This window comes from Lonchura striata, chromosome 3, assembly GCF_050655825.1.
Source record: "Lonchura striata isolate lonStrDom1 chromosome 3, ASM5065582v1, whole genome shotgun sequence".
In the NCBI taxonomy this organism is placed as follows: Eukaryota; Metazoa; Chordata; class Aves; order Passeriformes; family Estrildidae; genus Lonchura; species Lonchura striata.
In genome coordinates this window covers 22,092,758-22,105,635 of record NC_140705.1, presented here as the reverse complement: position 1 = coordinate 22,105,635, position 12,878 = coordinate 22,092,758, and the positions used below count along the sequence as shown (strand labels likewise).

Below are 12,878 nucleotides of genomic sequence, written 5' to 3'. Positions count from 1 at the left end.
ATATCTTTAAGGGTAGATTGTTATGGAGTATATCAGCATAGTAACACTTTTATGGCAAGTTGTTGCTAATGCTGTGGTGATTTTATAATATTTATTTTTAACAGAGCATCCAGTCTAAAGCAAGTTTGTTAATTATCATTTTAGCTAGAACATGTGGTTCTAATTTACGCGGACCAAGTGGCATTATCACATCTCCAAATTATCCAGTTCAATATGAAGACAATGCACACTGCGTTTGGGTCATTACAACAACTGATCCAGAAAAGGTATGCTTTTTCTCTTGTCTCAAGTGAAACTGTAGAGTTTTGGATTTGTCTTAAAAAAATATTTCATATATATTTGCACAAATGCATGAACACATGCAAGTCTGTATGTTCATTTAAACACTAGAGTTGTTAATAAAATACATTGAGCACTAGAGGGGAGAAAAGCAGAATGTATGAAAATGCCCACTCAGAGTAATAGGTCTAACTTAAAATTTTCAAGTTTTAAACACATTTTTTAAATTAAGTATAGAAAATTGTAATCAAAATTCCACATTGTTAAATGAGTTAATAGTGAATTTTTCATGTTGCACCTTGATACTTAATCACTGATGAATCTTACCATAAGATTTCTTGGCAAAAAACTGGACATTACACATAAGTATTTGGACATCTGTTGTTAGTTATTTTACTACCTACAAAATTTCTTTTCAATCCACTGTTTTCCAGTAATGATTCTTAATATATAACTATGAATTAGTCATCTAATTATGCGTAAAATAGTAATCACAACAGAATATTTTTACTGTTTTTATGCAAAATCATTAAAGGATGGTGATGCCCTACCTGTAGAAAAAAAAAAAAAAAGAAAAGAGAAGTCTAAGAAGCACTTTACTTATCTTGTACTTCTGACTAAATGAATTGCTATATGGCAGAGAATGTATAATCTATATGTACTTCCATAATTACAAAACATATATTTCCTGTACAGCTTTTTTGGAAGACGGTATTCTTGATTTCTTTAAAGAAGTTATGGAAAAATCAGTCATATTTTCCTGACTGATTGCTGATTGTGGTATAGTAGATGTGCTATGGGCTGCAATATTACTAAGTTTAATGATCTGGTAAATAAAGACTATGTCGCAGTTACAAGGTTTTTATTGAAGGATGTGCTTTCTGCACTATACAAAACACAGATATATTAAGTATTTGTTTGAGCCTAGCAATTTCCATCTTCTATAAAAAGTAAAAGTTATTCACTACAATTGACACAAATGATGACATTTCAATTAATTATAGTGAGATGGGAAACTTCACATACAGTTTTATGAGTCTGAGCTCTCAGGTATTTATATAAAGTTGGATTATGCCTCAATATGTTGGTATAAAAATATGCTGGTATAAAATGGTATTTCTGACTTATTGCCTTTCAAAGCACATAGCTGGGGAACTTCAAAACAACATTTTTATTTAGGAAATCTTTCCCCAGTTCACACCTAGGGAATTCACATACTGTTATGGTTGAATTTGAGGTAATTTATTTTAAGATAATTCATTCTTGCAATATGCTCTAAAAGAGCAGTCTTACTAGGTAGCATATGATAATATTCAGGAGGGTTGAGTGCGATTATCTTACTGATTCATGGATTGTTTCAAAAGTTTGTGGTAGCTCAAACATAATCTGTTAGTGACACTTGTCTTCCATATAAGTAGCTTATGCATATTTAATAATATGCAGTGAATTAAAAACTTGTGTTTTGTCCAATTAGGAGGCTTAATATTAGAGTGGGCACATTTTGTTTCTTCAAAGTTTCATTATAGACAAGGCTCCTGTCTATCCAAATGGCTGATCAGATCATCCTGTCATACATAAAAGGAGGTTTAACATCTACAGAACCATCAGTGTAACTACACTCTGACAGGGAAGGAATCTCTTGCTGAGCACCACATACAGGCTGACAGTTATTATTTCTTATTACTTACCTTCCCTCTGACCTTCCTTCCATTCTGTTTTTGAGCAAAGGAGACTAACTACTGAGCCTTATCTGTCTTCAGTATCTCATATTTGCTTTCAGGATATCAGCTAGATTCACACCACTGAGATTTAGCTGTAGGGTGTGAATTATATGTGCCTCATATGGATCTAAGTATGACATATTGAGTTGGAAATGGCAATTTAGGGGAAAAAACAACCAGTAAAACTTCTGGAAGGAAACTATAGAAGCATATGCATGAAAGAATGGAAAAGCTGGAAAAGGAGACTTAGCAGTATGTTGCTATGATATTGTCTTTGATTTTAGAACAAGTCCATAAATCAGGGAAGAAGTTGGAATGTATTAGATGGTAATGCAATGCTCAAGACAAACAAAGTTTCAGTGTCCAAAAAAAGAGTAAAGAAAAAACAAAAAAAAACAAAAATCAAAAATCAAAACCTTTGAAGTGATCACAATGATTTTGTTAAATACGAAAAGGTATGCTATTTTTAAAGTTTAATGCATCTGTTTCCTTATGTCCTAATACCAGATGGAGGATTCTTTCAAAAGAAAGCAAAATGCAATATTCTCACTGTGATATGTTTCTTCTGTATATGCTTGGGTCTGAATTATATAAATCTATTATTGTGACTCTTTAGTTGAATACTTGATGCAGCAAAAGTATTTGTCTTTATCATAGATACACTTTTCCAGACTGTATATCAGAAAACTTCATCATTATTTTGGTTGATATCTTGCAAAACAAAACCAGACTATTCCTCTTTGAATTTTTTTGTATTGCATAGCTAAAACAATTCCCTACTCAAAAAATACAACCTCTCCCCCTCAAAACTGTTTAACACATAAGTGCCTTTTTATTTCCCAATTACTAGAGATAGTCATTCAAGGTTAAAAAGTGGGAAAACAAAACTGTAAAAACCATGTACAATTTCACTTTCATTATTGGCATTTATTATCCATCCACTGCCATATACATACTTCACTTGTTGCTGTGTGTTGGGTTGCTGCCTCCAGCTTTTTTCCTAGAGAATTTTATTAGCTGCTCATGCACTTCCAATTTCCACCATTTCCTTCCTCCCCTGTGATTTTTCCTTTCATGTTGGTCTGCCTCAGTTTCTTCTTTTTTGCTGTTTTGATCTCCACCAATGTATTCTGGTTGAGCTTTAATCTTTTATTTCCTTTCACTTTATGTACTTTCAGAAAGCAGAAGATTTGTATACAGTGTTCAAATATAGAATCCTAATGTTTTTTATAATTTAAATGGAGATTAAAAACTGATAAAAGAATGGTCAGCTGAAACATTAACTTTTAATTTTAACCAGAATAAAACAATAAGTTTTTATTCATAGTTTCTTAATGTAATTACAATACTATTCAGCATAACAATGTACCCGTTGGTGCTGTGATATTATTCCACACAGACAAAAAACATATCTACACTCAATTTCTTCATAGTAAAAGGGATTCAGACAACTTTATTAAACAGAGAATCAATTAGTCTTCCTGAGCCACAGCTGAATATACATTAAATATACCTAAATAAAAGACACTTTCTTTCCACATAGTATAGAATTCAAATCAGTGTATTTGTTAATACTTTTGAATATATATACACATGGAAATAAATATTGGAATGTTTTACTTGCACAATACAAATATAGAAATAGAGCAACATAAAATCATTACTATTTTCTCATTTAATTCAGGTTTGGGGTTTTTTTCTGAAGTACTCCTTACAGAGTGTGTATCAAATGAGAACGTTCTGGCACTGTGTTAATAAAATCCTAAAACTAAATCTCCACTTTTTTTTCTTACATTTTTGTTCTACAAATTATTTGTAATTCCCTTGATAAGAACTATTAGGTTTGTTCACTATTAAATTGTCATCTTTGTAAATCAAAAATATCAATATTTGTGTGCAGACATTTTTCCCCCTTTTCCTGGAGTGTCTGCAACTATTGATAGTATATCATACCTGAAAAATGTCCTTGAATTTTTGCTTATATTCCTTTTTTTCCCCCTGTGCATTTTTTTTTTCATTTTTCAAGTATTCTGCTTAAAATATCTTTGTACAGACGCTGTGCAGCCTGATGGGGTTGGTAATGAGACCATAAACCCACATTTACAGCACAAGGAGGCAAGTGCTACCGAATATTTTATGCTCCTATAGTTCTTTGTTATCTCACAAAGCACATGCATTTGTATTGCCTTGGAGCATGAGTGTTGGCGTTCTTTCTGTATGTTTCTCACCTTTTATCTTCTCTTAGATTAGTAGATTTTTACTTGGGTACATTTTCTACATTTTCTAGATTATTACTTAGGAAAATGTAAGCTGATATCTTCTAGGTGAATAATAGGAAAATCTGAGAAATTCAGAGATTGCATAGTGAACTGTGTGTGTATATATAAATATAAGAAAAAATTAGCTTATTCTAAAAATTAATATTTTCTGATAATTATTACTATCCCTTTCACTTTGCTTTAGCACTACTATAGATTTGGTGTTGGTATCACAGTAAATAGAAACCTGCAAGTATTTACATAATAAATTTTTTAGGACTTCATTTAATGACCTCACTTTGGTGCAATACTAAACAGGAGTCTAATATTTTTAGCAACTATTATAGAGAGAGTAATAAATGGAGGACTAAATTATTAGCAAGTTGTGCAAATCGAAGATTTCAGGAAGAAGGTGTTAAAGGGGGAGGATGTAATTCAATTTATTGGAATTTTTACTTAGTCTTGAACTATAACAAGGTTTATAGTAAGTTATGATAAAATAACAAGATTTTCAAAATGTCATGTGGCAAATTTGCCCCACTAGGGCTGATTTGATAGCTGCGATAGTGTGGGAAAAGCAAACTGCAAGGGTGCCTCCATAATTTCAATAATTTAAGTGCACTGCCTAAATTGGTTTTACTTCCTTAGGGTTTTTCTATCTTCAAAGTAAACTCCTCAAATGGTATTGAGGATGAAACTTTTTTCCTGGCTTTCACTAAATAAAGAAAAGCTGGAATGTTCAATGCTTAACGTGTCATATGGACAAAGAACTCATAAATGTTAAAATAAAAAATATATACATATGTATATATATTTGAAGGTGTTAATATCTTACAATGTAATGTTTTAAAATTTTGGAAATGTGAATTAAGAATTTTGATTGGAGCTTTTATAAAACACAAAATGACACCAAATTGTGATACTTCTTTAAAGTAAAGAGATACTACTTTAAAGTAAAGAGAGTCCTAAAGTGTGATGTCATCAAAAATCAAGGCAGGCATTAATACACCTACTATATATTGTGAAAGGATTAACACAGATTAGCAGGCTGATTTATCAGCTACTTGACCCTAGAAAGATGTGGATAGACTTGAAGTATGTTAGAAAAAGAGCAATGATTCAGCACTTGATGGATTTATAAAAATAATTAAGAAGCACCACCATCGCCAAACCCAAGAACCTAGTCCTTCCTATTCTCAGCTTCAGGTGGCCTGAGTATTTAATATTTTAACATTGACTTGATCTACAGTACAGCTACAGTACAGTACAGGTAACCAGCTCTTCACACAATCTTTTAAACATAGCTTTCAACTTAGCAGGTAATATCTGAAACCCCTTGGCTTTATGAGACTTACAGTCTATATCAGTCAGCCACATGTCCATATGTTAGTCATTTTTTAAGATTTCTAACTTGTTTAATAGGTAATCCTTGCACCAGTATGAAGATCAAAATGAAATCAAAAGTTTAACTACCCTTTTAAAACATGCCCCTATATGTTTCTAAAAATATCACCCATAAAGTTAAAAGTGAGAATAGGCTTTACACATCAGATCTACAAATGCTTAATTCTAATCTACTGTACTACAAAATAATAAGTTCTTTATCACATCTTCAGTCATTAGTCTGCTTCTATGCATTAATGTCCTGTTTTCAGCAGGAAGTCACCTGTTTAAAGATTTTTGCTCATTCCTTATATTTTCCAGTATTGTTTTGAGATAGAACTTGCAGGGAAAATGATGAGTTTGATAACTGGAATCATCTCTGTATTCAGGGGAAGGATAGCTTAGACAGAGCCAGTACCAGTAGGAAATCTTAATGTGATTCTATACTAATTATGTTTCTTGTTTTCTGCCTGCTTATTATTTGAAGAGAAAACTGGTTGTTGTATTTATATTTGGTTAAGTGAAAGGTAGTGCTATTTGCTATGCCTTTCAGTATTTCAGTATATTCAGAATTTCAGTAAATTCATAAGTAAAACCAAATATGTTCAAAAATATTCTAACACTTACTGGCATTTTTTTCCAATGTTGCATATATTTCAGGGAGACATATACTCTTTCCACTTGAGTGTATATTGGTATTTATTGTTGGTTTTTTACATAAATACAATTTGGCAAGTCTAATTATTCAAGGAATTGTGGAATTTTTTAGATTGGAAAATACCTTGGAGATCCCTGAGTCCAACTGTTAACCCAGCACTGCCAAGCCCACCCCTAAACCATGTCTCTAAGCAACACATCTACATGTCTTTAAATGTCTCCAGGAATGCTAATTGAGCCCTATCTCTGGGCAGCCTGGTCAAATGCTTGACCACCGTTTCAGTGAAGAAATTTTTCCTAATATTCAATCTAAACCTCACCTGCCACAACTTGAGGCCTTCTCCTCTTGTACTGTTGCTTGTTACCTGGGAGATCAACCTGCACCTGGCCACAGCTTTCTTTTAAGCAGTTGTAGAGAGTGATAAGGTCCATTCTGAGCTTCATCTTATCCAGACTAAACAACTCCTGCTCCCTCAGCCATTCCCCACTAGACATTGATGAATTATAATAAAAAAAAATAAAAAAAAAATAAAAATAGCCTTTGTGTGTAGCATCCCATAAACTGTCTCCTCTCAGTCAATTTGCAAGTCCTCTGCCCTGGCAACTACCGTGACTACCTACCATAGAGTAGTTCTCCTTAGGGGAAAAGCCAGACTCCCTCATGGACTTCCCTTGGTTTCCCCTTTTCCTGTCTTTGACTTTGTACCACTGGTGGTCAGCCCCCTTCCCCCAGAGACCAGTCCTGTCTGCCCTGCCCTTAGCTCCACCCCCACCCCTTCCCCTTCCTAAGCTGCTTATACAGGTTTCTAGCCCTCTTTTCTTGCTGGGTTGCCTTCAGCCTCATGTGATGTACCTCTGGAACAAGACCTTGCAAAAAGAGCCTTCCTTGCCTCTCTGACTGAGCCAGCTGTGGTGAGTGTTGTGTGTGGATCTGACTGTGTTGCCTAAATGTTTACCCGACCTGCTTTTCAACAGGAGAGGTTTGTTGGGAACACAGCAGCACCCATCATTCAACACTCACATTTTTTTTCATGCATCACAAAATTTCTTAAAATTTGCTGCAATTTTCTTTTTTTTTAAAGCTATATGTAATGGAGAAATCAAAAATGCTGTATGAAATTTCACATCTGATTAAATTATCATCTCAAAAAAAACCTGACTTTGTTGAGATAAAACAATTCCAATAATAAATCTCAATTTGTTAAAGATCGTAGATGAATTATCTCTCATTTAGTAATTGGAGTCTATTTTCTTTCACTTTCCATTTAATGGACTCTATTGATTTAAAGGATAAACCAGGTCTATTTTTTTGAACATTGGTGTTTTTTATTAATTGTAATTGTACCATGTGGCCTAAAACTCATGTAATTTCCAGCTTATTTTATACATCTCTGGGTGCTCATGTTCACAGACTTTAATCAGTGTTTAAATCACAAAACAATATACTGATTTGATCTTTAGAGATGTTGGGCATCCTCTTCTTGATAAAAATTGTTTAAGGTGTTAATGTATCTGCATGGAGCTGTTCCCACATTTGTGCTCTCAAAGGTCTTCTCTTTGCACCTTTCATCATGTCTTAGAACTATATAGTTACACCTCTATTATATTAAAGGAAGCAGACATGTTCAGATCTGTGTAGTAATTCCATTGATGCACATAGGAGGGAACCACTGGACAAGTTCCTACCTTAGGAAGGGAGCATGGTGAAGAAGTCTGTTTTCCAGGACCTGGAAAGGCATTTAATTTCTTTCAATTGCTTTGCTAAGAAAAGGGAAAATAGAGCCTAAAGCATCACTGGAAGTTTACTGTGTAAAAATTAAAATCGCAATAGGTGTCATCATGCCTTATGAAATTCTCATGCCTTTCAGGAAAAGGAAGCACCTGTTATGATGATCATTCCTTTCCTTTTAAGAGGACAAGTAAGAACACAGATTTCACAGCATGGTTTTCCTCTTCATCCCCATCAGTGGTAACTTTCCTCATTACAACAAAAGAAATATTTTTAACCTAGTGATGAGCTTAGTAATTTAAATAAGTTATCACTGGAACATAATTTGCTTACTGATATTTCTGAAATAGTATAAGCAAAGACCTGTGCACCATCCATGGTAAAATATTCAGGATTGAAGTGAGGCATAAACAGAGGCTTCACTGCAAGAATGAGATGTAGGTTGCTCTAGTTGCCATGAAAGTTAAGTGAAAATGGAGACCAACTCATTAGAGAAACTCACCTTTCTGCCTGACAAGGAAAACATCTTAGGAGAAGTTTATTCATTACTAAGCAGTTTTCATTTTCAATTTGGTGTTTAAATGGGTGGAAGACAATGACAGATCATATAATATGTGAAGTTTGAAGCTGTGGAAATTAGAAATTCATATTTTTTTCTGGACTCTAAGACTGATTCTTCTCTTATGGCTGTTCTGTTTTGCAAAGCACAAGACGTCTCTTTTCATGGAGTTCACAGACTGTCATGGAGAGTTTTGTTCATGCAAATTTTAGCCTCTCTGCAGATGTCATTCTTCTAAGCAGTGTTCTCCATAGTTATTTATTAGCATAAGTACCTGGCAACAAGTACAAGTGCAGATAAAAATTACTTATTTATTCAATCAAAATCCAGAGGTTTCTAGAAGGAAAATCTAGGGATTTTAAGTAAAGATGAAAAACATGTCTGTTTAACAGCTTTCTTAACTTCACAGGTACATCTTGCAGAAACTTACATCTGTAGAGCATAAGCAGAATCTCAGCAGGTGGAAAAATGAAAGGGAGATAGGACAAGACCCAAGTACTGCCTCCAGTTGTCTTAAGAGAATAAATTAGGCTATGTTTACATTAGCATTAGTAGTACAGTGCACCACAAGCAACTTTATACTGCAAAACAATTAGTGCTAAGGGCATGAGGTTTGCACTGTGTATCTTTCAGAGTTTTTACTATTGACTGTTTCTGCTTTTTTAGGCTGAATGCCTGTTACTGGCTGGAAAGCACCTTCCATCTTTTATGCAAAAAGAGATGAACCTATCTGCTTTGAGACTGCTCTGTGATGCAAATCAAAGCACAGTAAGAGCAGATGACTCGAGATTGTTTCTGAAGTGCATCCTTGATCAAAGTCTTGATGTGAATGCATTTTTAATCTCCTGGTACAACCATCATAACACACAGAAAAGCCTGACATTTGCAGGCACTTTTTACATGCAGGATTTGATTGGGTCAATGGGCAAACAAATGAAGACTCAGAAATGTCCTTTTAAGATTTTATATATCTTCATGAAATTCAAATACAAATCCAACACAACAAAGTAGTTTCATAACCTGCTTTATTCAGGACATTGCCTATAATGAATGTATTCTTGCTACCCCCTAGTTATTTGTTGGTTTATTTAGTTGTTTTTTCCAAGGCACAAAAGGCACTTAGGTAGAGTATGCACACTGGCAGAGTATATGTGTCATGTTTTAATTCAGTCTTTCACATAATTAACATAATAATTCTTAGTATTATTCTGTGTTATCAGACTGTTAACAGCCTTCTGTTCATTCTTTTTTTGAAATATTCTGTCTACAGTGCTTAGAGTATCTTTCAGGAAAAGGTATTGCATGCATGCTATTACATATGTGCAAATCTATGTGTAGAAAATGAAATGCTTACAAATTACTTTTTCCTATATTAGTCAGTTATTAACTCTGCCTAATTAGTAGCCTTTCTGCTCTAATGTTATCTAAAGGGAAGATACGTGTTCATTTTTTCATTAAGCAGCTACAATTGGGAAAGCTACACAGTAATTCTTGAATATCTGTCCTTAAGCAGATATCTCACTGCCACTCTGATGAATAACACTTTTAGCTATATATAAAACAATGAGAGATCAATTACCTGAAGCACCTTTAGAGACAAATGGCTAAAGATCTAGATTTGGTGTTTTAGAGCACATTACAATTACTGCACCATAAGTAATCCTTTCTGGCCTCCAGCTTCTACATCAGTAAATTGTGGACCTCTCACAGTTGCTGTATCTCCAGGCAATGTGAGGATTTTACGTTACACTTTCAAATTAGACTAGCCAACTATTTAGATTTATACTGAATTCCAACCTGAGTACTGGTTTTGCAACAAATTTCTATTTATTTTACTTTTTTTTTCCTTCTAAAAATGAGATTTACAAATCATTTTACAGATATTTTTGGCACATCTCATTTCTGTTCAATTATGTGAGTTTCAACAATATCCATACATCTACAACTACAAGAAGAATCAGAAGGACAATCGAGGGAACTCTGGACCTGTCAGCCTGACCTTGGTACCTGGAAAGTTCATGAAGCAGATTATCTTATGTGCCATCACATGGCACACAGAGAATGACCAGGGGTTTATGAAAGGCAGGTCCTGCTTAACCAACTTGCTTTCCTTTAATGACAGGGTGACCTACTTAGTACATGGGGGAAAGACTGTGGATGTTGTTTATCCAGACTTCAGTAAAGCCTTTGAAACCATCTTCCACAGCATTCTCCTGTGGAAGAAACTCACTGCTCATGGCTTGGGTGGGTGTGCTCTTCACAGGGAGAAAAACTTGATGAATGGCTGGGCTCAGAGAGTGGTGGTCAATGGAACTAAAACAAGTTGGCAGCCAGTCATTAGTGTTTCCCAGGACTCAGTATTGTGGATGGTCCTGTTTAATATCCTTATCAACAATCTGGATGAGGAGATTGAGTGCACCCTTAGTCAGTTTTCAGATGGCATCACATTGGGTGGGAGTGTTGATCTGCTGTGGAGTAGGAGAAATCTACACAGGGATCTTGACAGGCTGTATTGATGACCTAAGGACACCTGCATGATGTGCAAGATAAAGTGCCAGGTTCTGCCCTTGGTTCACAAAGCCCCATGTAGGGCTGGGGACAGTGTCTGGAAAGCTGCCTGGCAGCAAAGGAGCTGGGAGTTCTGTTTGACAGCAGCTGAACATGAGCCAGTATGTGCCCAGGTGGCCAAGAAGGCCAGTGGCATCCTAGCCTGTATTTTCAATAGTGTGGCCAGCAGGACCAGGGCAAGGATTGTTCCCTGTAGATGACACTGCTGAGGCCACACCTTGAGTTCAGTTCTGGGCCCCTCACTACAAAAAGGACATTTTGGTGCTGGAGTGAACCCAGAGAAGGACAGTGGAACTGGTGAAGTGTCAGAAGCACAAGTCCTTTGAGGGCCAGCTGAGAGAGCTGGGGTTGTTTAGCCTGGAGAAGACTGAGTGTGAGACCTCATTGCTCTCCAACTACCTGAAAGGAAGTTGTAGCAAGGTGGCGATCACAGAATCACAGAATCACTAGATTGGAAGAGGCCTTCAAGATCATGAAGCCCAACCCATGCCCTTAACATCTCAACTGAATCATGACACTGAGTGCCACATCCAGTCTTTTTTTAAACATATTCAGGGATGTGTTTAAACAACCTCCTTGGGCAGACAATTTCAGTACTTTACCACTCTTTCTGTAAAAAATTTTTCCTAAAATCCAACCTATATTTCCCTTGATGCAGCTTGAGACTCTGTCCTCTCGTTCTGTCAGTTGCTGCCTAGAGAAAGACACCAACCCCACCTGACTACAGCCACCCTTCAAGAAGTTGTAGAGAGTGATAAGGTCACCTCTTAGTCTCCTTTTCCCTAGGCTTCTCCCTCACAGCCTTTGTCTTCCAAATCCCTCACCAGCCTTGTTGCCCTACTCTGGACATGCTCAAATATCTCAAGATCCTTCCTAAACTGAGGGGCCCAGAACTGGACACAGCACTCAAGGTGTGGCCTCACCAGTGCTGAGTACAGGGGAAGAATGACCTCCCTGCTCCTGCTGGCCACACCATTCCTGACACAGGCCAGGATGCCCTTGGCCTCTTGGCCACCAGGGCACACTGCTGGCTCATGTTCAGCTGCTGTCACCAGCACCCCCAGGTCCCTTTCTGCCTGGGCACTGTCCAGCCACACCGACCCCAGCCTGTAACACTGTAGGGGGTTATTGTGGCCAAAATGTAGGACTCGGCACATGGACTTGTTAAATGTCAACTTATTGAACTCTGCCCATCCATCCAACCATTCCAGGTCTCTCTGCTGAGCTCTCCTACCTTCCAACACATTGACACAGACTCCCAACTTAGTCTCATCTTCCAATTTACTGATGAGAGACTCAATCCCATCATCTATGTAGTCAGTAAAAATATTGAACAGAACTGGTCCCAGCACAGACCCCTGAGGGACACCACTGGTGACAGGCCCCAGCTGGCTGCAGCACCACTCACCACCACTCTGGGCCCAGCCATCCAGCCAGTTCTGAACCCAGCAAAGGGTGCTCCTGTCCAAGCCGTGGGCTGACAGCTTTTCCAGGAGTGGGAGACAGTGTCAAAGGCCTTGCTGAAGTCCAAAATTGACAATATCCACAGCATTCCTGCATCCACCAGGCAGGTCACCTGATCATAAAAGGAGATCAGGTTGGTCAAACACGACCTACCTCTCCTAAACCCATGCTGGCTGGGTCTGATATCCTGGCCACCCTGTAAATGCTGCATGATGACACTCAATATAAACTGCTCCATTACCTTACTGAATACTGAGGTC

General features: G+C 36.6%; 1 protein-coding gene across 3 annotated transcripts in view; it reads left to right on the top strand.

Annotated features, from left to right (window-relative positions):
* Positions 1-12,878, top strand: part of CSMD1 (CUB and Sushi multiple domains 1) — a 1,051,612-nt gene that overhangs the window by 739,212 nt on the left and 299,522 nt on the right. For all 3 annotated transcript variants that reach the window (XM_031504428.3, XM_021551131.3, XM_085576363.1), the window contains one exon: positions 145-266. In XM_031504428.3, coding sequence (XP_031360288.2) covers positions 145-266 — 122 coding nt within the window. The remainder of the gene's footprint in view (positions 1-144; positions 267-12,878) is intronic.